This window comes from Triplophysa rosa, linkage group LG22 (assembly GCF_024868665.1).
Source record: "Triplophysa rosa linkage group LG22, Trosa_1v2, whole genome shotgun sequence".
Classification (NCBI taxonomy): Eukaryota; Metazoa; Chordata; class Actinopteri; order Cypriniformes; family Nemacheilidae; genus Triplophysa; species Triplophysa rosa.
In genome coordinates, this window is record NC_079911.1 from 16,358,159 (window position 1) to 16,383,617 (window position 25,459).

Consider the following 25,459-nt stretch of genomic DNA (forward strand, 5'->3'; position numbering starts at 1 on the left):
AATGCTGATTATTTCACAGACATAATTAAAAAACAAAGCAGAATTTACATTTCTAGTGCTGATTTACACTGAGATATGAAACTTTTGAGTTTTTTGGTTTCAGAACAGCTGATTTGAGTTAGTTCTATCAACTCTGGTTAGGCTTAGCTTGAGGTAAGCGCTTGCACCACGACTACGACAAGCCATGATCAATGGAGCTCCAATATTACGTCTGTCGGTCACCATGGCAATGGCATCAAAAAAGCAACATGGCGAAAAATTCTTATGTTCTCGCTCCGCATCATTGCTCTAGTGATGAGTGTGTGAGACGCCATGGTGTATAGGACACTTGTTAGGGTGTCCGACTTTCGTGTCAAAGTCAGATTGATCACCCGTTCGAACCCTGCTTGCAGCAGATTTGGGTAGGAATGGCTGTACGTCTAAATTTATTGTTTATTACCTTTATCGCTTCGTTTCTGCATTTATGTCTGTGTTTATTAATTTCTTTCGTTCATGCACTTTATTTATACACGTTATTAAGTAATTTCTTATCCTCCATAGAAAACTACCATTTGTGAGAAAATGCACAAGGAAATGACAAAATTCCACTCGGGTCCTAAATTGCTCTCCTGAAATCAAAGAACATCCCTATGAATTAATGCAGCCTCTTCACATACAGGATCCTCTATAAAAGCACATATGACATTTTAGTAACTGAGATGGTCTCTGTGTGATACAAAATGTGTGCCATGAATGACTGTATTAATGAATGAATGGATGAGTTACACTACTTGCGCTTTAAAAAGGGGAAGGAGATCGAAAGAAACTCTGGGTTTACCAAAGAAAACCTGCTCTCGACCAGGTTAGGTTCACAGAGTAAGTTGCTATGGTTACTGACTCTGAGTACAAGTTACCTCTCTTTTAGAAACGGGCTTGAGTTACCCCGCTTTCTCGGGTTTGACATACCTCGCATTCCTAAACGGAAAACCCAGAGTTTCCCTCATTTCAGGGTTAATATACTCCCGAGTTTTCACTAAACCTCCTTTCTGAAACGGGCCCATGGACTAGTAAAAACCTGGGTACCATAACTGAAAGTCTTAATTTTAGCATATCTAGTCTGGGCTTGCGATTTTTGCCAGTGCTTTTCAGCATTGTGTGCAGTATGCATCAGACGGCCTCTGAATGTACTGTGGGCGGTCTGTGGGCATGCTGTCTGAGGCTGAGACTGCCTTTAATAAGGACACAAACACTGTCTTTCTTTCTCTGAACTAGCGTAGGAAGTGTTTGTTTGCTCATAGATTCATTTTGCTCTTTGTTCAAGAGTCATTTTTATTAATCAAATGATGTAACAGTGAAAAAATTTCTTTTTAAAAGGAGCAATAAAGGAGTAAATAAAACGCAGGCAGGCAGAAGTCTGATTCATCCGTGTGTGCGTGTGAGCTGTTTGCTGGTTTTCAGGGCGAATGTGAGATTGCAGTCCTCTGTGAGGGGCTCTATTGATTCTGCTGCCCTGATCTGTCATGGCTGTGTTTAGGTTTGTGTGTGTGTTATCAATGGATTCTGGTTGCTGTCATTGATTTATATTCTGTGTGTAGTGTTTGTATATTGTCTTTGCTAGTTGCCTCTTTCCTGTAAGTACTTTTGCATCTCCCTGTATGTACAAAACATGTTTAAGTTATTATATGTACATGTCTCCGTCTTCTCTCTCAATGTGTCTATCCATCTCTCTGTGTCCCTGCGTTTCTGATATATAGTGCTGATATCATGCTGCTGTGGATTGTGGAATTACAGCTAGTCTGTCTTTAATCTGGTGTGAAAACTTTGCAGGTGCTGAGACGTCACTTTAGCCTGAGCTTGTGTTATGCTTTTTTTTTGAGACTATCGCACGCACGCACACACACCCCTCTGGTTTTGTGCTTAGTGGAAAACACAACAGTTTTGTTAGTAGACGAGTCTACATCTGCGCTTGTCAGCTGTGTGTGTGTGTTTGTGGTGAGGCATCTGCACAAGTAATTACACCAGCAAAACAGAGAGAGAGAGAGAGAGAGAGAGAGAGAGAGAGAGAGAGAGAGAGCTTTGTCTCCATCTTTCTGTGACTTCCACAGCTAAAACTCTTGAGTTATAAGCACTTTTTAAACAAGCACTGCAGTAAAACGGGATGATGTCTGTGTGTGCGTGAAAGAAACTGTCATTTCAGTGTGTGGATGTCATTTTTGTTCCTTCTTTTTTAGACGTTTTTTTTGTCCGTTTGCCTGGTTTATTTTGATAATTTATGTTTTTCGTCTCTCTGTGGGAAGGCAGAATCAGCCGTTGTGTTGGGCCTCCTCCTGTGTGATTGAGTTTTCACTCATTCTATTTTTTCTCTCTATTGTCTGTCTGTCTCTCTCTCTTTGGACTGTCAGTCTCACTGCTGCTGTCACTGTCTCTCACTGTCTCTCTGTCTGTCAGTTCAAGCTCCGGCTCCAGCTCCATTCTCATACATCTCTCTTTTTCTCTGGATTCTTACAGACCCAACACAAATGTTAAAGGGTCTTATATGGGCCCATTGACTTTGGAGTAGATGTATTTTAAATTAAGAATGACAGGTTCTTTTTTGTGGGGCTTTGTTTGAGACGTCATATTGATGTAAAGAGTAAATTATTATAGATGATTTATATATAAATGGTTTATTCTAAATGTAGCCTTGATTTGGACTTTTATTGTTCAACGAATAAAATGTAAAAGTAAAACAGACTCTCCGGAGACAATCCAAAGAGACTGATAAGTCAATGCTGTAGACTTTCAGCAGTCTTTTGTTTCGAAATGAGCACAATTTTACTCATTCTCATTCTCAACAGCCATGAAAAAGAAAACAATAGAGTCAGTCTTCTCTCTTTAGGCCGATTAGAATCCATGAGCTACAGCTGAGGATTACAGCGAAACAACAATTAAAATCTTAATGTCATCAAACGATTTAATGAATTGCTACTCATACCTGCCAATTAGATAAAACACACATATAATTACCCCAGGAAATCCGTCAGACTGCTGTTTGTCTAATGAAGGACGTCTGAAGGTCATTGTTTAATTTCGTGTGTTGTATTAGTTTTGTTTGACTCCGCTCATGGCAACAGACACTAACTGCACTAAATAGCTGCTGCTTTGATTTTTGCATGTTTCTGCTGACTCCAGGACTGTGATATTTCCTCTTAGTAATTTATAAAAGCGTGCCGTCTTCCTGTGACCTGAGAGGGATTTCATGTCATTATGTTGTTGGATCTGGGCTCTTGAACAAGTTCTCAGTCCATTGAGAATCACTAATTCAAAGCAGCCCCGAGAAGCCACAGCTCTCGGACACATTGGACGTGCCGGAGCTGGATGTGTTCTGTGGTGAAACACAGATGTGTCTCGCAGACATACTCCTGTCTGTGTACAGAGGCATGACCCAATATCTTGCAATAAAGCAGCCAGACACCCTGCTGCACTCTTCTGTGTTTGGTTGCTTTATCTCTCTATTTAACGCTAATGCACAGCATAGGGCATGTCTCTCTCTCAGCACTGTCTCGTACCCTTAGTCCCGTTGCCTTGTCCTGATCTCATTGCTGTCTCTCTCTCTCGTCTCTCTTGTCTCTTTTACTTCTGGTCTTAGAGCTGTCTAACTGGACCTTTCTCCTGTCCTCAGTCCTGTGTCTCTCTTTCTCCTGATTTGAAAACTGTCTCACTCTCTCTTGCTTACTGTACATGCTGTCACTAGTACTGTGCATCCGGTCTCTGTATACTGTCCTAAGTCCTGTCTCTCTCTTCTCTGCGTTCACAATTTGAATTTCAGTGTTTATATGCATGACAGAAGCTGTACATAAAATGTAAAGTACAGTAGCAGTAAACCGTAAAAAACAACTATAGGATTTACTTAATTTTTTTGTGTAAATTTGCGCAAGTTTTGCACACAGTTTTGCACACAAAGTAAATTTTACTTAATTTGTTTGTCAAGTTTTGCGCACAGTTTTTAAGTAAAATTGACTAATTTACACAAAAAATTAAGTAAATCTTACTAGTTGGTTTTTACAGTGTACCTAGTGCAAGTAACTGATATTTCCAAAGAAAATCGAACGGTAACACTTAAGTATAGGGAACAATACTCACTATTAACTAGTTGCTTATTAGCATGCCTATTATTGGCATATTGGCTGTTTATTAGTACTTATAAAGCACATATTGTGGATGACCATATTCTACATCCTTAATCCTACCCAATACCTAACCCTAACAACTACCTTACGAACTATTAATAAGCAACAAATTAGGAGTTTATTGAGGCAAAAGTTGTACTTAATGGTTTGTTAATAGCGTGAATTGGACCCTAAAATAAATTGTGACCTATCAAACTTTAAATTTCAAAAAGTAAAATAAAAAAATCTGTAAAAATACAGTGTTAGCTAAGACAATGTACAAATTTAAATAGCATAATAAAGAAGTGATATTATTTATTCAAGTAAATGAGGATAATCTTAGTATGAGACATACGGGCATACTTTCTGATCTCGGCACCGTCTGTCTCTCTCTCTTTTCTGCTATCCATCCTGTCTTTCTCTCCTGTTTCTGTCCAGTCCTTCTCTCAGCACTCTTGATCTCTCACTGCTTATTTTTGGCGTGTCTCTCTCTTTCATCTTGCTCTGTTACCTTGAGCCCAGACACTTTCCTAAAACAACAAGAAAAGCAAACCCAACCAGTCGTCCTGAGGTTTTCCAGCTTCTCTGGCTGTCAGGAGAAGAGATTCCGTCGAGTGCTGTATAATCCGACCCTGTTTGGTTTTGTTTGGCTGTAATATTAAAATTAAAATCATGTCGGGGAATATAAATGGCTCTCAGCGGGATTGTAGCACCAGAGGTGACCGCTTAAGTTTGCTTTCCTTGCAGTTTCGTGTCCTAATTTATCGTCTTTCTCTTCTGCCCTGCGATAATATAAGACGAACCAACGCGGGCTTTGTTTACTCGACCACGCTTTTTGACTGCTGCTCGTCGTTCTGTTTGAATACAAACTGCAGTGATATGAGAAGGTCTCAGGGTTCTTTCTCTCTCCATCTCCTTCCTTACAGAGCCCGTAACCACTGTGCCTTGGGCTTCTCTGTTTTTTATGACTTCAAACGCTGATTTTTATGTACTGATGCCTCTAAGTGTTGGCTTCAGACTAGATCACACTCACAAAAGATTCCCAGTTTCAGGCAGCTGTTGTGTGGAGATATCAAACCACTCTTGGACATAAAAGGTCTTTCGAAATGGTTTGAAGAGAAATGAAAATAGGTGGCTGGGAGCTTCAGGTACATTCTGTCTTTAAGGCAGTTGAGCGGAGAGGATCGGCACACCTGTCTTTTGTGAGGAGAGCGAGTTGGTGGTCAGCCCAGACGGCGGCTTGCTTTCTTCTCTTCACCGGCTCTTTGCTCAGGCCAGCTCCGCTCTCTGTGATCCCTTAACAGCCAGTTGTCATATTTGACTGGATCAAAGTGAAGACGAGCCCTTGAAGTTGGTCAGGATGCCATAGTGCTGCCTAGACAGCCAGGACAGACCAAGCGTGTCTCCTATACGGATGCTCTTTAAATAGATATTTGCTGTTTTTTGTTAAAATGGGCTTCTACGCTTGCCTTTGGGAGATGCTTGTGTGGGTGATGGTGTAAAAAAAAGTGTGTGTGTGATGGCTTCCCTGGACCGGTCGGATCAGAGCGCCGGAAGCTAATGGAATTTTCCACTTCAAAGCAGGGTCTACTTTCCAATCAGTTCAACACGGCAAGATTAAAGCCGACCCACATTCATCAGTCCTGATTAGACCGGCACCGTGATCCAGATGCTCATTTTGACCGGCCGGCCGGGTGAATCGTTTTTTTGGCCGTCGGAGAGGGCAGAGGGTCACGTAGCTGTCTTTCTTTCCGTTCCACTTGCCTTAAGGTTTCCTTAGCCCAGACAAAAGGTATTTTTAAAGTTTTTGAGATGATAGTGTGTCGTTTTGGGCTTTTTTATGCCAAACATATGATACCAGAAACCAGATACGTCCAATTACAACCAGTGGACCAGCCCTTGTCTAAAGCTTATTCTGCTAACCTGACGCTGACCTTTTTATATTCAGGTTTGAGTCTTGAGTTTTTTCTTTGTTTCATGGTGGCCCGCAGGGAAGCTGTTTTTGCCGAGTCTGAGAGTGTTATGACTAGATTCAGTCTGGACTACTAGAATTATGCTAATGATGGACCAGAGCTATGTTGGAGGATGTGCCACCCTTTGTCGTGATTCATGTTGGCCCATTGAGGAAGAAACATAGCGAGATGGTTAAAAAAGTCTGACCTTTCTGGACTTTTGGAAGTACCACAGGGATGTTGTTGCCTTGGTTTTTGCACAATTGTTGAAATGCTTTTGACGGTCCTGTCAGAAATTCATTGGTCAGTGATGTCTTATATATCTATACTTTTCCACAAAATAAAACATTATCAGCTTTTTGTTTCATGGCAAAGCATCTCTTTCGCAGACTTTTGCATTTATGTCCAATCCCCAATGAAACCAATGCATTCACAGCGCTCTCTGATGTTTCTTTTGTGTATGTGTTCAGTAGATTAGATGTGTTTGTATATTATATTTCACATTGTTTGAGTGTACCCGCTCTGTAGTTTAAACTCAGAACAGAACATTTTCTCTCTTTCTGTCTCCTTTGTGTTGGCGTCTCTATAAACGTTGGGCTTCTATTCTAAGACCGAGCTAATGGGAGCAGGAAGTGAGGATCTCTATTTTTAACTCATTGTGTGTATTTGACTCTGAGGAGCTGGAATGAAACAGACTTTGCTGTTTACAGGAGAAAATCTGAATTTCACTACAGAGAGATGTCCTTTTGAAAGGAATACCGAAGACTATTTGATTTGATTTCGCAAGCTTAATTTCTTCGTTCACCTTGCGTTAGTTAACTGAACGAAGTGGTTAATCGCTCGCACCTGTTTCACTGTGTGCATTTTAACAGCTGCAACAGGCAAAAAAAACGGCACATTCACTCAGTCTGGAAGAAGACGGCAGAGATATTGCTTGATTTCACGCTGATAGGTAGCTGTGGTCAATCTGTCGTTCTCATGGGCCAGCGCTGAGAAAAGCTCATGGGAGCTGTAGTGTGACGTCGGTCTACGAGATGCCCGTTGAGAACGTTGAATCCAGCTATTTTGGGCCACAATAGCAAAGTGAGGGCAGAAGTCATCTGGGGTAATTAGCTGTGTTGAGCAGAGTGGTTTTAAATGGCCTTGTTAATTGTTATATAAAGGGATTTTTTTACCACGCTATGACGTACCAACTGCGAGCTGCATTCAGACGCTTTTTGTGAGTGTGTGTGAGAGGGAGAGAGAGAGTGTGAGTGATGATAGCGCATTCGTCTCCACTCAACCCAGGAACAGACTCCACTTTCATATGAGTAAGTGTGACTGTGTCCTAGAATAAAATCATACTGTGGTCATAAGCAGTTAACCCTCATTATCTGTCTCTAATTTTAGACAATAAAATGAGGTTCATTGATGTCTACTGCCTACATAGGAAGCTTCCTTTCAGGAAAACAACATCCTATCTGAAATAAAACCTTAAAGGAACAGTTCACCCAAAAATGAAAATTCTGTCTTCATCTACTCACCCTCGAGTTGTTCCAAATCTGTATACAGATTAGGGCTGTCACGATAATGAAATTTGGCTGACGATTAATTGTCTAATAAATCATTGCAATTATGACTATTAATTGTCTGTTTTAGCACTTTGACTTTTAATTCTCATACATTTTTTATTCAGCTTTGAAACGACTATATTGTTCTGAATATAAAGACTATGTTCTTTTTCTTGGAAATACATAGGAAAAAATTTGTATTTTTTCAAGTATTACCATGCTTTAGTTACAATATATACAATAAAATATGCAGATGCACTACAGCTCCCCCTAGTGTCTTCTATAGAGATGTGCAATAATTGCGATGATCTGAAACCATGAGGTTGAGGTCAAACAGTCGCGATGAGACGATTATTTCATAATCGTGACCAGTGTTGGGTAAGTTACTCTGAAAAAGTAATTAATTACTAGTTACTAATTACATATTCAGTAGTGTAATTAGATTACTGTACAAATTACTCTCTCCAAAAAGTATTTAGTTACTTATTACTAATTACTTTCTATATCCTATCAACCTTGATTAGTTAAGTGAGTCAAGGATAGGCATGAAAGGGCTCTTTTAATTCATTCAAATAAATAATATTAAACTACATAAAGTAGTATTATTACTGACCAACGGATTACAAATGTGAGAATTATACATTAAAGCACGGATTTTAAAGTTAGACTTTGAATTTTCATGTCAATTCCACTATTGCACACACATATTACACAAAGTATTTAGTTTAATTACATCAGAAGTAACTGTAATTAAATTACAGAAAAATAAGAGTAATCCCTTACTTTACTTTTTCAAGGGGAAAGTAATTCAATTACAGTAACTAATTACTTAGTAACTAGTTACACCCAACACTGATTGTGACAGCCCTAATACAGATTCTGAGAAAGACATTTAGAAGAATGCTTGTAACCAAACAGTTCTTGGCCTCCATTGACTACCATAGTAGGAAAAATTGCTTTATAAATTTCTTTGTAGGGCTGTGACGGTGGCAGTTTTTTACCACCGCGGTGGTAATGGACAAATCAACGGCGATGGTGCGGTGGTTGGGAAATATATATTATTTATATAAATAATATTTATATTATTATATTTGCGTGTAGCAACCACATGATAACCACATCTAGCTCTCAATACCTTCTCAAAATTACTGTGTTGCATCTACAAGCCTTTTTTAGAGAGTGACATTTTGGTTCATGTGTGAAGACAAACATAAATTTAAGTGCAGAGAAAGTTTATCTTGCCACAGATGTAGCCCTAAGCTCAGTGATTTGTGTTTTTTCCTCCATCTGTTAAATCAGTACACACAGCTAATGACATGTCAGTTACTCTATGTCTGCGACGTAGGAAATGAAGCATGCGTAAATCTCTTCGCTATTCTGATGACTTCCTAATCGTCAGACACGTGTCGTGATGGCACATTAACACCACCTCCTATAGGAGAAGAGGGTTTTGATTGACAGGTCTTGGGCTTGACTGTATTCTCAGCATGTGTTTGACGGGTCAGAGACGGCTGATTTCTGTGACAGCAGGGGCAGGTGCATTTCAAATCTACTGTTGCTGATGGAATGTCACGCTGCAGGACACAGTCAAGTCACGAGAGCTGGAAGCTGTGTTTGTGTGTCTGGTGGCTGTGTTTTATAAAGCTGTGTGTGTGATTAATTGTGGCACGGGGTAGGTGAGGGCAATGACGACTGCTGTTTGTGTTTCTGTTATTTTTAACCGTCTCTGGATGTTCTTTAAATGTGGGAGAGAGAAAGAGAGAGAGAAGGTTAATGCCAAAAAAAGATCCTTTTTCTTTTCTTACAGTAGAGCTGGGTGATGTAGTTACCAAACTTTTGCAATAGCACTTTTTGGGCAATATTATATATATGAGATTTCAATGAAACAGGCATTATTGGCATATTAAAACTTGCGCTGTTCAAAATGAACAGTCTTATACTTGCAGTCTCTGACCGGTTTTTATATGCTTTTACATTAATAAAATGTGCTGCGTCTGTTTGATTCACAGACATTACGTCCCCATGCTTAATGCTGAGAGCAGAAAGCCAAACAACAGAACCAGAGAGAGAGAGAGAGGATGAGGAGAAAGAGTGTGTGTCTCTCTAGGATGAGTGCCGACTCTTGAAAATAGATGTAAAATCACTCTGTTATTCCAGTGGAAACTCTTTATGCGAGTCTAATTCAGAGCTAAAGGCATTGCATGCTGAATCGCTCCTTTTTTAGGCAAAACTGTGTGTGTGTGTGCGCGGTTAGTTGGATATTCTTCAGGCAGATGTGAGAGTGTGTTAACTGCAGAATTAAGCTCTGGAAGCTGACTCTCTGTGTGTTTAGGGTTCGGCTTCGCCGCAGGTCCTCAGGGAGGAGTTGACTGTGTCCCGCATACATATTTTCACACATTAATGATGGATGAGATTTTCTGCAGTCCATTTACAGGTCAAAGTACAAGGCCTTGAGTGAGAGGATGGCAGTTTTGTTATGAGTGCTGGGAAACCTGGATACTTTAAAAAAAAGATTCGTTTTTTCCAAAGTATTAATTAGTGCATTTTGGAAAGATGATCAGCAGCAAAGATACAGAACAGCAGTTCTGTGATCTCAAAACTCATGTTTATTGCTGGTGTTTAAACAGGAAGTGTAAATGGGTGTCCACTGCAAAGGAACTGTGCTCCAGTTCATATGGCTATGTGAGCTGCTAGTTACAATATTCTCTGTCTGATGGTCTTTTGGTAAAACTATATTAACTTTCATGTTAATTTAGGCCTGTGTTTAAAGTCGTTTATAATACATAATGTAGACTAGTTCAATCAGTGTTTTTCTCAAATTACAATACATAATGCTTACCTGTTCAAAAGCATAATTTATCAACATATACAGTTTTAATGCATTATACGTAAATTATGAATACATAGTCATACAATTGATCATAGAATAATCATAGATTTTGAATTCATTAATACACAAAAATAACTTTGCAATGCATTTTATATGTTGTCACGAATCTCTCGGGTGAGGTGAGGACAACGGACCCAAGTGCAGACAAGGGCGTAAGGGGTTAACAAGACTAATAATAAATAACAGACAAAACAAAAGCCCACAATGGGGGACAACAGAACAAAACATGGCAAAAGGAACGAAGACTCACTAAACTAACAAGACTAGACTAATAAAACATTACAAGAACTAACACTAAACTCACTGACAAAGAACTCACCCACGTGACACAAGCAATGGACCAGCACAGGACAATGAAACATGAGGACTATATAAAGGGGACGAAATCTAGAAGGAACAGGTGCGGGACATGAACTAATTAACAAGCAATAACGAGACGAAAGGGCGGGAACAGAGACACCACACCGGAGAGAGGGAGTATATGGAAGGCCAAAACTGTCTCTCTCCACATAAAACAAGAGGTTCTGTCATGGCTCTGCCACAAGATCAAGAAAAGCAAGACAAGATGGGGCAGAACCATGACATATGTTGCCTTAAAGTCCCAGTGAAATAAAAAATTGCAGTTCCTATTTTTTCATGAAATATTGCAGCGTTTGTTGTAAATATAGCGTATCAGCGTGGGTCACTGTCTTTTTAAAATGCATGTGCCCTCATCATTTTCAATAAAAAGCTATCCATCTCAAATGACGTATGTTAGGCGGCTTGGGCGGAGCATCTGTTAACTCCTCCCCTTCGACTTTCAGTCTGCTGCCAGTTCCATTTCAAAATGCAACTGCTGTTTTTATATATCCAATCAATTCGTAGTGAAAAACGCAAGCCACTCCCACTATTCGACATTCCGTATCACTCGGAAATGCGTCAAAATACAGACGAAGTAAAAACGATCGCAACTTACGGTTCACGGGGACTTTAAAGGGTGATGAAAATTCTGTAATTATTTACACACCCTCATTTCATTTCAAACCTGTATGGCTTTCTTTCTTAAATATTGATAACAACGGTGGTACCCATTGACTTGCATTGGTTTTGTGTCCATACAATACAATTCAATGGGTACCATGTTACCAACATTCCTCAAAATATCGTCTTTTCTGTTCTGCAGAAGAAAGAAAGTCATACAGGTTTGAAATGACACGAGGGGGAGTAAATGATGAAACAATTTTACATTTTGGGTGGACTGTCCCTTTAAGTTATTAAAAAGTGTATTATATTGTCGATCTTTATTTTCTAGCTCTCAGCGAGACAGAGGACACATACATCTTATTGGATGTTCGCCCGGTCATGTAGAATGTATTTACCACACAGCCAGTCAGTGTAGCCGTTGATTAAAGAGCGTTTTTTAGTCCACAGCTCCTGCAGAGGTGCTGAGAGCAGCTGGTGGGATGCTGGACATGTAGCTGTGCTGGAGTCAGGTGGAGAGAAGGCGGAGGAATGAGCTGACCTCCAGCACTCGTTTATTAATAACAGCTGTCAGCTGAAATCCCTCCAGAGCGGAGCGCAGGAACAGCGGACTGCAGGCAGCATGGACGCAGCTCATTCTGCCCCGCTGCCTGCATGCCGGTGGTCTGCAGAGAGAGGCGACACACGTGAATGGGGACAAAAGGCCTTGATCTCAATTTCCCCACGCCATGCCTCGCTCTCTCTCTATTCCCAGCACCTCTCTTTCCTATATCTGTCTTCAACCTCTATATCAGGTGTGGTTAGAACGGTTTCATTTTGTTTAAAGACAACACCAAATGACATTCACAATGCATTCATCTTATGTAAACTGCTGTTTCACATTGAAACTTACTTTGGTGGAAAAGCGTAGGGTGGGATTCGATTCAGTTATGCAACATGTTATGTAGGGGATGTTGGAAAAAATATTGGTTAATATTTTTTGCCTGCACATTTGGTCTTGGTTATGTCAACAGAAATGAACATTCATTATAGGTGGAGAGTTGAAACATTTTTGAGAAAGAGGTTATAAGGTTTTCTTTAGTGAGGATCATTTACCCTCTGATGGAGTAAAAGTTGCTTTTACTTTTTAACAACTCAAAACTGTAGCCTAAGCCACCCAGTGCGTTCTCTAAATCTATGAGGATTTTTCAATTTTCAGCGATTTGTCAGCAGACGTCGCTTTTTCTTGTATTTCCCTGTCTGCCAGTGTCAGAAAACAAGTGGAAAGCTGAGGACGATGTGTTCTGCTTTCTCTGTCACCCTGAAGGTCTAGAACCCCTCTGTGCCCTGACAAACTCGCAGCCAAAACAGATGAAACGTTCTCACAGTGTTCTCTGTTAATGTTCCTGTCCTCGTGAGAGAATGACAATAGAAAAGAAAAATTTGTTGGGTGGGAATAAAGTAAACATCCTTTTCAGAGGTTTACTCAAGGCCTTTGGTGGCTGCGGCGTAAAGGCGCTGGCCAGATCTTATGAACTTTGATGTCTGCTGTCTTTGTTTCCTCATATACAGAGCGGCATTTTGAAGTTCATGTAAATAAACTCAGGCTCCTGTTTTGGGAAGACCTGAAATGCTCTGATGTGAGTAGTGCAGGAAAACTGGAATAAAAGAAAGAAGACCGGAGGAAGCAATCTTTTTGTCTCTCATTTATTTTAGCCTAAGATTTTGGGTTTGAAACTCCTTCCTGGTTTTCTCAGGATAATTATATAAACAAGCTCCTTTTGAAAGGCCTGCAAATATAAAGGGTTCTCATTTTCTGCCAAACAGCCTTCAATGTTGATCAATATTTCTCATGCTGTCAATTAAGATCAACACCTGTATGAGACACTCTTGGATGTTGGCTTGAGTTTGATGTTTAATGCATTGTTTACTTGTCTCAACAAAATATATTATGACTCTTTTTGTGTGAGTCTGTGTGTGGTGGTTGTTAGTCTGGCTCTGGTAAATCCATATAAGCCTACCTGGAAAGAGATGTGATGATTGTTGTGCATTTTCATGCACTTTTTTGGTATCTAGGATGCAGATGCAAAATGCTTGAATATTACAAAGGAAAGGTTTGTTAGGTTATGGAGGAAACTTTATAAATGTTTTAGGTCCTAAGTGCCAGGAATGTGTATAATTGTTTTGTCATTTTTCTGCTTTTGAGTAGGTTTTAAAACCTCAGTCATTTGCTCACTCAACAATGAGTTTGTATAAAAACCATCATATTACTGGAAACAATGATTAGCAAGCTGCACAGACTTCTTAGTGACTATTTGTTTGCTTCTTGAAGTGTTAAAGTCACAATGTACTGTTGTTGTATTGAATCCACCACTGTTGTCTTAATCTGTCAAAGTCCGTTCAGACATGAGAACAGGTGCATGCTTTGAAGGTTATTTAAAATTCCTCAATTGTTGTAAATATGACACCTGTAACTACAGGATTTTTGTTGTTGTAGCGAATGTTTAAGAAACGTTGTCAAAGCTCAGCTCCAAATAGGTTGGATAGGTCTTATCAGAGAGACACAGAGCTATGTGCTGTTTACACTCAAAACCCAACAATGTTTATTCAGTACCGACTGAGGCTCTATTCAAACTGGAGTTGCAATTTATAATATTGGACATCTGTAGCATTTTAACGGCGATATTTAAATATAAAAAGGGCATCCACACTAATTTGAGTTGAAAAAAGTTATTGTATTGTGGCGATGAACTTGAGAAATCTTTCACAATCCCAGGAAGGACACATATATGTTAGCAGTGAGGCCCCCAGACTGCACTGACATTTACTTGTGAATTATTAATCAAATCTGATTCCTTTCTTTCATTTTTCGTTGTAGTTTCCATGTCTCGGATATAACCGTCAGGTCAGATGTCCTTTATCATCTCTAAAGACTAAATAAAAGTCATTCCACTGTTGACTGAACTTATACCAGTGTCTGTTTGTACCAGTGTACCAGAACTTATACCAGTGTCCTTCTCTCTGATGTCTGATCTTTACTTCACTAAACATTATAAACACAAGATAACAAATGAACATCTTTCCCTTTTAATGTTTTTACTTTTTCTTGTATGCATTTGACAACGGCTTAACTGAGGATAAATGCATTGCATTAAAAAAATGTTTATCACTTATTGCATATGTGACCCTAGACACAAGTCATAAGTAGCACGGGTATATTTCCAAAATGAGATTTCAGATTTTTCAAAAATCGTGTTTTTTTATTGTGCAATCCAGTTAATATCAATCAAACTGCAGTTGGTTTGTTTTGATTTAAGCCATAATAACTCAATAAAATCCAGCTAACCAACACCATAAAACACAATAAAAACATGATAACATAATAAAAAACATGATTTTTCAATTTTTTTAAAAACAGAGTTATTTTACTTTATTTTGGAAACAAACTCTTCATTCGGTGTTTCCCCTACCATTGCTTTAGGGGGGCGACCCGCCCCTCCAACCGCACCTCCCGCCCCCCTTGAAGGTCAAGTTAATTTTATTTTATATATAGCGCCAGATCACAAGAGAAGTCATTTAAGGTTACCTTTCCTTTATAACATGTCTATACCTTGTTCTCGTATTAAACAAGCTAAATAGCATTGTTTTTTTATCTTATTTAGATGGCGGCATAGGCACGTCATTTCTGTTTCTACATGGTCGCTCGCGCCTTTACAGTTCCCCTCTGCTCTCCGTAACGAGTTCCGCCCCCGTGCTCTTGCACACAGAGACACGTGCGCGCACATCTACAGGTAAGCAGCACACTCCCACCAGCGGACAGAGAGGGCGGGGCGTGTGGGAAAATATGTCGCGTCAACCACCTCAAATTTAGATAAAAATATTGCCATTTTTAAACACTTAAACGCTCCCAGGGTGGTGAAAATGGCAACATTTGCTCTCCTGCTCTTGAGTCTAAGTACAGAAAAGACGCATGCCCTGCCCCTGACAAGCAACAGTCCAGTTACCACCGGATGACAGGTTTTCACCCAGCTTATCCGGACCGCGAGACATATACCATTAATAACATTAGACTATTTCTGTCGTCTAAATTGAGCAGCACGTCTACATAACTGAGCTGCACACATCACGGGCACTCAGGGAAAGTTATGTTGATTATTTTGCCGCTATGTCTTCTAATATCTTTATTTTGCGCCAAACGCACTTCATTTGAACCCTTTCCACTCCGTGAGTGCTGCTTCTCCCACCAAAGACGCGTCACATATAAAGACCTGCAGATAACAAGAGCAGGTAAATAAATGGACACTTTTACTGTAACGCTTAAGTAAACAAAAATGTTTTTAGCTGTCAGTCAGTTTACTGTTTGTGACAGATTATAAACCATAACATCTTGTATCTTCATTAGCATTAATGATATTAAAAGGATTAAAAATCAGCATGTTAAGAGCATTTCATAATGAATCGTGTTTTAATCAGAAAGATGATTTAGAATCAGTAGTATGAATGGCATGGAAAGGCTACTTGTTAGTAACTTTGTAAGTACTTCTCATGATAAATTCATTTCAGTTGTTACATTTGTTGTCAATAGTTTTTTAAATATTCAAATAGACTAATAGGACTTCGCTTCAGCACCATAGCCTACAACACATTTGATCAGTTACCAGGCCAACATTATCAGAATATAAAATAAATGGCCTGATAAAACATTAGATTGATTGATTAAATATTATTTATTAAAAAAAGCATTGTCCGGACCTCCGCCACAAAAAAATATAGAGACCACATCCCCCCAAGCCGTAAACCTAGGGGAAACATAGCAATAGCCAGCAATACACTGTATGGGTCAAAATGATTGAATGTTTTTTTCTTTTATGCCAAAAATCATAAGGGTATTGAGTAAAGATCATGTTCCATGAAGATATGTTTGTAAATTTCCTACCGTAAAAATATCACAAGTTTATGTGAGTGGATGCAGCAAAATTGCAAACAAAAATGGCCAGAAACACGCCTTCAAACATCACTCGCTGGTTATTTGGTGCATTTCTGCTTTCAGATGGTGCTTAAATCTCAATTTACAAAAATTGTTTTGTGGTCCAGGGGCACATTGTTTTAAGAATAAACCTTGTCACGATCGTATAGCTGTCCGTAGATCACATGAAGTGTCCAAGTGTAAATCCAGCTGCAGTAACAACTGCTAAAATCTCTTAATTGAACTAGTTTCCCTTGGATTTTATTCCGCTTTGTTATGTAAGTCAACTTTTCTTTGACGGTATTTCAGTGAAGGGTACTTACTGTTACTGTTCCTGAATACCTCTGAAGTGCTGATTGACTCTGAGTGTTTTAAAAGTGTTATTTTCTTTTACCGAAGTGCTTTAAAACATCATAATTCCTTCTGAAAAGAACACATTGTGCGCAGAGCTGTTTTTCTCTGAACTGACCCACAATTTTATGGGCCCAGGGGCTCCATTTGGCAAGAACCCTGTTTTTAATCGCCTCTCGGACCTACAGGTTAAACAGAAGAGAATGCAGAGACGAAGAGTTCCTGCGGTTCTGTGGAGGTGTGCGACAGGACGGGTTTATGTGACGTGCCTAAATCTTTAAGAGCTTAGCAGCAGAGCGTGGCTGAGAAAATGAGAGATCTGGGAGCAATTACCCAAGATAGATAGAGGAGAGATGCGAACGGAGGAGAGATGAGGGCGAGAAATGAGTGAGTCAGTGAAAATGAGATAGATGAAGAGATTTGGTTAGTCTGTGTGTGTGTGTTAGGGTAACTCAGTGGTTCGGACTCCCCAGAGGCTGACCAGATGCCAAGTTTCCTGCTTAGATGAACAGCTTCATTTTGAAAACCTGAGAGAGAGAGAAATGCAAAACATGCGATGACGTAATGTGAAATTTCTGAGTCAAATAGAATATTCAATGGGAAAATAATGTTGGGCTTAATTTGGTTTCAAGATTCATTATTAGATAATGAAAAGCACAGCAAAATCGCCAGTGTTAAAAAGGGTCAAATGAACTCTCACAGTGTTTATATAATCCACACTCTCAAAGTGTGGATTATATATACACCGTGAGTGTTAATTTGACCTTTTTTAACACTGGCGATTTTACTGTAACATATTTCTTCAAGCTGTTTTTCATTCTTTAAACTTAAACGTGCTTCCATGTATAGCAATTCATCGCTTGAGCCGTCAAGATCCAATCTGGCAGGTTCGGTGGGTCCGCGTCCTTGCTCATTGGCCCTTGATTAAAATCCCGCAGTGATGAGGTTACAGGACTGTTGCGGTGCAGGAGAGAACCGATCTGAACTTGGCAGCCGTGAAGGTGCTCTGCAGAGCGCAGGGCAGAGCCGCAGGATGGCAGTGCCAGCTTGGTGCCCAGTCATCTGTGAGACCAGCGTCAGGAGGGGGAAGAACTAAATGTGCCAACTTGCTTTACACATTCACAGCAAAAACTTTCTCTCTCTCTCGCGCTCTCTTTCTTCCAGTTGTGGTGTATGGTGACTCAGCGGGAATGTGGGTGCAGAGGCAGAAAGAGAGAGAGAGAGAGAGAGAGAGATGGGATGCTGCAATATTAGAGGGGTACATTCGAGGTCATTTTTTAAACGGTTACAACTCCTAAGCACAAATTCCCTAAATTCAGCCTGAGGCAAGTCATTTATAATCATAAAATGAATATTTCTTAGTAGTTTTAAGGAATTCATTCTCAGATGTGCTTAATGTGCCATAAGCACATGTTTTCCTTTTTATATTTTACTAATAATGATACACTCTCATCAACGATACACATAATCCGCATGACCTTTCCCGTTGATGGTGTGCGCTTGTTTTTTAAACACAATAAATAGAGTGTGGATTCAAGGCGGTGAAAGTCCCAATCCCACAGAAGCTGCAAACTCAGGGTTCATTTGGGAGATGTTGAAGGATGAAAGTGTGTAACCATGTGTCTTGGTGTGTGTGCGTGCGTGCGTGCGTGTGTGTGTGTGTGTGTGTGTGTGTGTGTGTGTGTGTGTTTTTTTAAGGTAACTGTCAACTCGTGGGGTAACTGATCTTGAATGATTTCCCCTGTCAGTCATGCATTTAAGTTCCAGCGTCTCTGCCTCTCTCATTACTTGAGCAGTAATGATGTTGTAATTAGTAATTAAGGATAAATTTATATGCAGGAAAGCTTTGATTGGGTCAGTTCTTTAAAGGACAGCAGAAGTAAACAGAATAACCTACAGGAAAGTTTGGCTCAGTGATTGCTCCTTTTTTTGATTTAGGAAACTTAAAGGGATAGTTCACCCCAGAACAAAATGCTGTCATCATTTACTCACCCTCTTGACATTTCAAACCTGAAGAGGCAGAAAAGAAGATATTTTGAAGAATGTCGGTACGAGAAAACCATTAGTCCCCTTTGACTTGAGTTGGTTTTGTGTCCATAAGTCAATGGGGACCAACGGTTTTTGGTTACCAACATTTTTCAAATATCTTATTTTGGGTTTCGTGAAAGAAAGTAAGTCATACAGGTTTAAAAATGACAAGAAGGTGAGTAAATGATAACAGAATTTTCATTTTTGGGTGAACTAAACTATACTAATCAGATTGCAAATCAGAAATGTATGTACTTTATGTACATTTTTGCTCTTTCTCTTTTTACTTCTCCTTATTTACCTTGGGAGACATAAAAATAGACACAATTGAGACCATTGTTAACAATAGTACATAAGCTATAGTCTGCAACTGTAATGTGGATGGCTTAGATCCTATGGTTAAAAAAAGATTCACATTGAAATATATTTGGAGATATTTCAGACATCAGCATCTTGTTAATTGTACAGTAAATAAATACATTATGCAGATTAATTGGATGTGAGGAAAAGGAATAAAATGAGTTAAAGAAGACTTATTTAGTAGATTATTTAATTTATGTCAAAGTGAAGAGTTTTGTGTGACCTACTCTATGGAAACCAGGTTCAAGTATCAAAATCTAGTTTTAAGATAATGAGAATCAAAGTTTGATTTTAACCATTAATTTCACTATGATTTCAATTTTGAACATGTCATTACTCGGTCAATATTAAAGATGTCATGGTAGTTTTTTTTACAGAGAGCTCTTTACATTATGTGAGATGATTTTATGTAGAAAACAGTTAATCACAGACTGTCACATTTTTGTGATGTTTGTTTCATATGGAAGGTTTTAGGGCTCCTCACAGATCTTTCTTTTTCATTCTCTGTATTTTTAGTTGATCTGCTACAGATAACATTAGAATTATAGCTAAGTGGCACCAGTGACACATTGATGTGATTCTGCATTTTCACATTTCATGTTGATATTATTGTTGCATACAATGCTCACCTGAAGCGCTTGTGACAGCAGTTTTGTGTGAGCACAATTGCTTGTGTAGACACTTCCTCGCTCTGTTCATTCATAAAAACAGCTCATATAAAAGCAGGTGAGAGCACCATGCCACATCAGCGTGTTTTATAAAAAAAATATCTTTGGACAGACAGACACAGATTTGTGCTGTAAACGGAAGGCTGGTAGGGAGTGCGAGTTACCACAGCTGTTTTAAAGGTTCCCGTGTGTGTGCTGATCTGGTCTGGCGTTCGGGGCAGGTGGACGTCTAGCCCTGTAATCACCGCTAGGAAAGCGAGAGCCGCTGTGGATCGCTGATGGCTACGGCCACATTCTAATCACTGCTCTTTTAAAATGAACAGAAGGCAGAAAGCTGAGGGAGAAAGTGCTCTGATTGAGAGACGAGAAAAGCTCCACGCAGGAAAGAGGTGTCGGCTGAACGGATGCCTTTGGGTTCAAGTGGACTTGTTTAAAGGATGAAGCCAAAGTCAGACCACTGTAATCAGCTGTCCACAAATACTGTCATTCACTAAATCACGGGCCATGGAGGATAACAATGTGTGTGTGTGTGTGTGAGAGAGAAGCTCTCATTCTTGTCATGCAGGAGTTGAAGTGTGTGTGTGTTATAGAGAGGCTCTCCAGAGTGTGTTCTTCTCCAGAGTGCTCTCGCTCTTCTCGTGTTCACAGATGTATGAGCTCATGATTTGGTGCATTTTTTAAGCTTTTGTCGCTGCCTGGCAGGCGGTGTTACTTTCAGAAGTGACCAAGCCTTTGCTATGATCTCACAAAAGGCTTTGAAAGTTTACAGGGCGTTGAAGTCGAAAATAACAGACCTTTGAATGATTTCAGCGTCATCTCTACATAATTCTAAAAGGTTGCTTTTATCGTTGCACAATGGTTGCTCAAAGGTTCTGATGCAACACAAGGTAAATGAAGTTATACTTCCGTACATTATTATGAAGACTGCAGAAAATTTTCCTTTTAATCTTGTATTTTATAGATATCTTACATTTAAAAAAAAATCTCACTTCCTCTTTCAACTGAAATGGTTTGTGTGACAAATTACATGTTAAAGGGAAAGTTCACCCAAAAATGAAAATTCTGTCATCATTTACTCGCTCTCAGGATGTTCCAAACCTGTATCGATTTCTTTGTTCTGCTAGACACAAAGGTCAATGTCAGTAACCAAACAGATCTCATCCCCCATTTACTGCCATAGTAGGGAAAATAAATACTATGCGACTAAATGGAGGATGAGATCGGTTTGGTTATTGACATTCTTCCAAATATCTTCCTTTGTTTTTAGCGGAACAAAGAAATTTATAAAGGTTTGAAATGACAAGAGGGTGAGTAAGTGATGACAGAATTTTCATTTTTGGATGAACTATTCCTTTAACCGTTTTAATTTGGCTTTTGTATTTTGGTCAGACGTATGAAAACATTTATTTTAGACCATTTTTGGATTTTCAAATCTGGCCAAATGAAGATCTCCCAGCTTCACCAAAGCCGAAAGTCACAATCCAAATCCAGATTTTGTCACAGTCCAGATCCAGCAGATTGTTTATTCTTGCCAAGTATACATCTCAAGGGCAATGTTAACTAAATGATTTTTAAGCTGAATTTAAACCGGTCCCTTCCTTTGTTTTGTTTTGTAAATGTTTATGTCTTCAAAGTATTTTGTTTCTAAAAAGAAGAAAAATCAAATGGTTATTTTAATACAACACTGTATTTGTACCTGATGTTGCATACTATCACCTTACAAGTTCTTTTGGCCCCGGTCGTGTGACATCAAGTAAAGACACTATTTTACTCTGCTATTCCACTCTATTCATGCCTGAGTGAATGTGTCCTTGAAAAAAGACCTGTGACCCCACAGTAGATCTCATACGCTCAAATATGAGAAAAAAATAAGAGAAGGAGACCCTGTCCTTCTAGGAAACCGAGAGAGGTCTTTCAATCTCGGAGTGTGTCCTCTCTCCTGCTCTTGGCTTCTCCTTCAGTGTTGCAGCTGTAAAACAGCAGCATGTGCGGCTCGGTATGTTACTCGTCTCCTCCGTTTCTCTGGCTCCTCCCTGGAGCCCTTCGGCTGTGTTCCTGTCTGTTTGAGCTGAGCTGGGAATACATCCTCATAACTCCGATCTTATTTAAATAAGTGACAGAAACACATTCTGCACAAATATTGAGAGACAACCTCATATTAGTGCAAATCGCATTCTCTGTCTCCCGGAGTGAAACGGATATCTGCTCTCGGGCACGGAGGACCTGGTGCGATCAGGTGGTTGAGGAGTTTTAATGGTTAGCATGGCTTCATTAGCCTCTGCTGGTCGATGCTAACTACAGTTTAATTCTATAAAACTTTTCTCGTTTGACATCAATTCATCAAATATTCTGAAATAAAGCTGTATGTGTATGCAGTTTTACACTGTAGAATGCTTGATTCTGATTGATTCAGAGGTTCGGCGAGTGTGTGGCTGTGAAGTAGTTTAGTTATGTGTGGAATATTAAACATAAACAAAAAAAAACAAAGTTTAAATTCTTTATTCCTGTATCATCGTTTTACCCAGCTATCCCTGTCTTTCCGTCTCTGCGAGTTTTTCTACCTCCAAAGGATGGAGGCAGTCGTGTCGGGTTGTCACCATGGAGAAAGCAGGAGAGAAAGTAATTGCGTTGTTGCAGTGCTTGTAGAAATCCCATCAGCCCTCTGGGCAAGCCTGTCACAGAGCATAAAGAGCCGGCTAAAAACGTAAACGTCCGTAGACAGAGCAGCGGCGGCGGGCAGGGAAACGCCTCTCGCCGAGAGCCGAGGTGTCACAGGAAGCTGAGGAAACGGCGGTAGGACGGGGACACGGCCGGGTGCTGTTTTCATTTGCCAGATCAGAGCTGATAAAAACGGGGATGCTGGTAAACATGCAGGCAGAATGAGGGGGATAGACGTGACCCTGATAACGTCAGAAAGCCTGGTGGCTGCAGGGCCGATGTGCTCTCGTTTTGGGCTCTGATGAAATAAACGAGTCGTAGATGCACAGATAGTCCTCTATACTTCACGGCCCTGCTTTTAAACTTGCTCACTGTTGATTGGTGTTTTATTTGGTGGGTGTGGTTATTGCATTTTCTGTGATGGAAGACACACAATTATTGTATTTAATTGCTTTTCTTATTTCTATTTGTTTCTATTTCTATTATATTTCTTAGGAATTAATTGAGGTTTTAATGCGCCCCCTCCTTTCCCTCCTCGTCTCTTAATTGTGTTTTGAGGGGAAAAGGACATTTTTTTTGCTCGGTTATTGTTTTTAAGTGCAACCGGAGGTGAAAAGCGCCTGGACGTGTGTCAGAGCAGAAGTAAACATGTCAGGGGTTTAACGGAATGGAAGGCTGCGCTATTATGGTGCCAAACGTGTGTGTGTGTGGCATCAGGGAAGCGATTTGTAACAGGATTATTAGCAGTGAACTCTTGAGGAAGTGTGTCTTTGTTTTGACTGGAATCATTGCGGCACTTCCTTTAAAGCTTTCATGAAGAATTTGTTTAGAGAGGAAGCAGATCTTCAAAGACAAATGTGTCAGCCGAGGTCAGACTTTTGACCTCAACATGAACCTGAAGTCACCAGTCTGAGCCATTCTGAGAGACTGTACAAAACACAGAAACATGAAGTGTCTTCTTTGAGATTGGCATGATACATTAACAGTAACTACTGCAAAAAAGTGAATATGTATAAGCAATATCACATGATCAAGTGTGTGGCCAAGCATATATGACTTCGTAATTTAATTCGCTTGTCTTTGAACATTATAAAGAACAGTTTTAATATATTTACAAATGTTTAAATCACACATTATACAAGATAATACAAATATATATATAGATACGGTTTCATCCGTGTTTGGTTAATATAACAATTTATTTGATATTAAAGGGACAGTTCACCCAGTTTTTGTATACATTTCTTTGTTCTGCTAAACAAAAAAGAAGATATTTGGAAGAATGTCAGTAACCAAACATATCTCATCCCCCATTCACTGCCATAGTAGGGAAAATAAATACTGTGTGAGTCAATGGGGATGAGATCTGTTTGGTTACTGACATTTTTCCAAATATCTTCCTTTGTGTTTAGCAGAACAAAGAAATCTATACAGGTTTGGAACAATCTGAGGGAGAGTGAATGATGACAGAATTTTCATTTTTGGGCGAACTGTCCCTTTAATTTATATTAATATTTTATTGTATATTAATATCCAAAAAACTACTCAACAGTTATAAATTCTTTGCGGAGGTCTCCTAGAAATTAAGTTTGGGCCACATAATGTTTGTTTATGTTGTTGCCGCTGAAACAGTCTACACAGGAATGTGGGATCATTTTGGTTTGCTCATGTTTTTTTCTCTTCTCTCTCTTGTTCACCAGATGGTCACAAGAACAAAGAAAATATTTGTGGGCGGATTATCGGCGAGCACAGTTGTTGAAGATGTGAAACAGTATTTTGAACAGTTTGGAAAGGTAAGACCTGAGCATCTTGTTTTATGATAAGGTGCCAAAACGAACGTTTTCTGATCTCCACCCTATTACACAGACACACAAACAGACACAAGCTCACATCTCCTCCGGATGTGATCATTAGAGCGCAGTGCTGGAATTGAGGATGCAGGTGTCTGAAGACTGCAGAAAAGCAACCGTTTCCTGTATCAACAACGCAGCCGTTTTCAGCGATGTTGAAACTTGCAGAATGTAGATTTGTATTTCTATCCATGCGTTTGGCATAGTTGTCACAGAGACTAGTGTGTTAAAAATGTATTGAGTATGATTTGATGCTGGATTGAATTTGGTTTTGGCTTTAAATATAGGCCTTGGGGATGAGGCGGAATGGGTGGTCTTAGAATAGGGTCTGAAAAGGTGAGGTCATGGAGAATCTAGACTGGTGATGTTGAGGCTGGAGATGTGCTGGATTGGATAGGTTCAGGGGTAGGTATGCAGCTGTTTTATGTGGGTTTAGAGCTGGATTGGGTCCGATTATTGGGGTGGGGTTAATTGTTTATAGTGTCGGTGGTGGAGCTTTACTGCGTGACAAGGGTGGAGTTAGACTGGATTAAAATCTGGATATTGATGCTGTAATTATCAGCTCTGGAGATTCAGCTCTACTGCTACTTACCTGACTGCTTATATAAAAAAAGAAATATTCGGCACGCCAGCCGCAATCATGGAGAGTGAGCAGGACTTGATTGACTTGATTATATGAGATGAAGCTTGTTTAGCATCTCGTGGCTGTTCTTTTTAGTGTCTCGTAGAAGGTTTTAAGAGCACAAACAAATCAGTGTGATTGAGTGTGTCATCTGAAATCAGAGCCTCTCTATTCTGTTTTCTCTCTCTCTCTCGCTCTCTCTCTCAGAGGCCGCGTTTCTGTTTGTCAGGTGGATTTGTATGTTTATTAAATAAACTGCCCGTCTGCAGCACCCTGCCATTATCTCTGTGTGTTTGTGGAGCACTGAGACTTCTGTAGACGGGAAGCCAATCCTTTAGACCCATCTGCTGATAGACAGACAGCCAGACAGACAGACTGAGAAAGAGAGGGAAAAACGGACAGACAGACAGAGAGAGAGAGAGAGGGAAAGAGACAGAGAGGGAGAGAGAGGGAGAGAGAGAGAGAGGGAGAGAGAGAGAGAGAGAGAGAGAGAGAGAG

At 39.8% G+C, this 25,459-nt stretch overlaps 1 protein-coding gene across 2 annotated transcripts in view; it reads left to right on the forward strand.

Moving 5' to 3' along the window:
* Window positions 1-25,459, forward strand: part of msi2a (musashi RNA-binding protein 2a) — a 134,133-nt gene that overhangs the window by 21,867 nt on the left and 86,807 nt on the right. For both annotated transcript variants that reach the window (XM_057320809.1, XM_057320808.1), the window contains one exon: window positions 24,190-24,282. In XM_057320809.1, the coding sequence (XP_057176792.1) occupies window positions 24,190-24,282 (93 nt within the window). The remainder of the gene's footprint in view (window positions 1-24,189; window positions 24,283-25,459) is intronic.